This window comes from Anarhichas minor, unplaced genomic scaffold, assembly GCF_050575085.1.
Source record: "Anarhichas minor isolate MPS153535 unplaced genomic scaffold, ASM5057508v1 ptg000042l, whole genome shotgun sequence".
NCBI classification, from domain to species: Eukaryota; Metazoa; Chordata; class Actinopteri; order Perciformes; family Anarhichadidae; genus Anarhichas; species Anarhichas minor.
The window spans coordinates 13,198,427-13,199,732 of NW_027466488.1; the positions used below are offsets into that span (position 1 = coordinate 13,198,427).

Here is a 1,306-nt window from a genome sequence, read left to right on the forward strand (position 1 = left end):
GAAAATGATCAGATTCACAGAAAAACACATGATGTGAATGTGACTTCAGGCACGTTGGACGTTTTATGATGGCTTCTGTGATGATGTCATGGCTTTAGTTCCTGTCCCCTCACATCCCCCTGTGCTCTATATGACTCACCCTACCCATCTTCTCCCTCTCCCTGTGCATCTCCAGTCGGGTCTTCAGGATGGAAACAGGGTGTGTAGGTGTGTCTGAGGACAGCAGCAGCAGACACCAGCAGTCATGGAGGTGGAGGGTACTGCAGAACCAGCCTTCGTGGACGTGGACCAGGGCCTGACTCTGGCCTGCATCGCCTTCCTCTGTCTGCTGCTGGTGGCCATGATCATTCGCTGTGCCAAGGTCATCATGGACCCCTACAGCGCGATCCCCACCTCTACCTGGGAGGAGCAGCACCTGGACGACTGACAATCTCAAGCATACATTTACATAACGTGGATCTATGTGCTCTTCCAGGCAACCATACAAGACAAAGTGTCCAGCCAGAAAAAGGAGGTTTCTTCAAGTGTTGTGTAGTCAGGAAGGGCTCCTGTATGAAGCCTAATGACTCCACATTTCATTTCCAAAATTAAGACAAGCAAGCAAACAAACAAACAGAGAAAACACATGTAAAATATTTCCTTTTAATAGTCTTTAGAGCATTACAGTTATTCTAAAACTATGATGGAGACCGTAGAAGTACATGTCTTCTACTGGTACAGAACTTCTTTTGTTTGAATACACAATCTAAAATGGTTCTGCTATGGTCGTGTTACACCGCGGGCAAGGACATTAGTGGGTCGGAAGAGTAGATAGTAAAGCAAGTTCAAGTCCATTAACCCTTTACAGAGCATTGTACTGTGGTTATTGTAGAAAAACACTCTTTTGTTCGATACAGAACATGTTTGTGCTGAGTGGAGAAATACATACAAACCAGTCATGAACATGAAACCTGCACATCAAGTAAGATGTACATTGGGAAGACAAAATGTAAAGATTGCTTTATCCACATATCACATCCACATAGATTATGAGGAGAGAGAAAGTGGGTAAAGCTCCCAGTGATGGAGTAACACTGATACAACTACAGAGGAAAGCACATATACTTGGCTGTTTGTATCTACCTGTCTTCAGGAGCTGCCTTACATTCCTGTCGGACTAACAAACACAATCAGTAATGCCAAGTGGACGTCATCCTTTACTGAATGCACTTTCCCTTTATAGACTGGAATGAAAAATTAGCAGAAGATCAACATGAAGAAGAGAAGTCACAAAACTTCCAGTTCCAGTATTAGCAGGTTTTGACAG

The 1,306-nt window shown here is 44.0% G+C and overlaps 1 protein-coding gene across 1 annotated transcript; it reads left to right on the forward strand.

Moving 5' to 3' along the window:
* Positions 1 to 244: 244 nt before the first annotated feature.
* On the forward strand, positions 245 to 427 carry ctxnd1 (cortexin domain containing 1). The gene has a single exon (XM_076110020.1). The coding sequence runs from the start codon at positions 245 to 247 to the stop codon at positions 425 to 427; it is 183 nt and encodes a 60-aa protein (XP_075966135.1).
* The last annotated feature ends 879 nt before the right edge of the window (positions 428 to 1,306 follow it).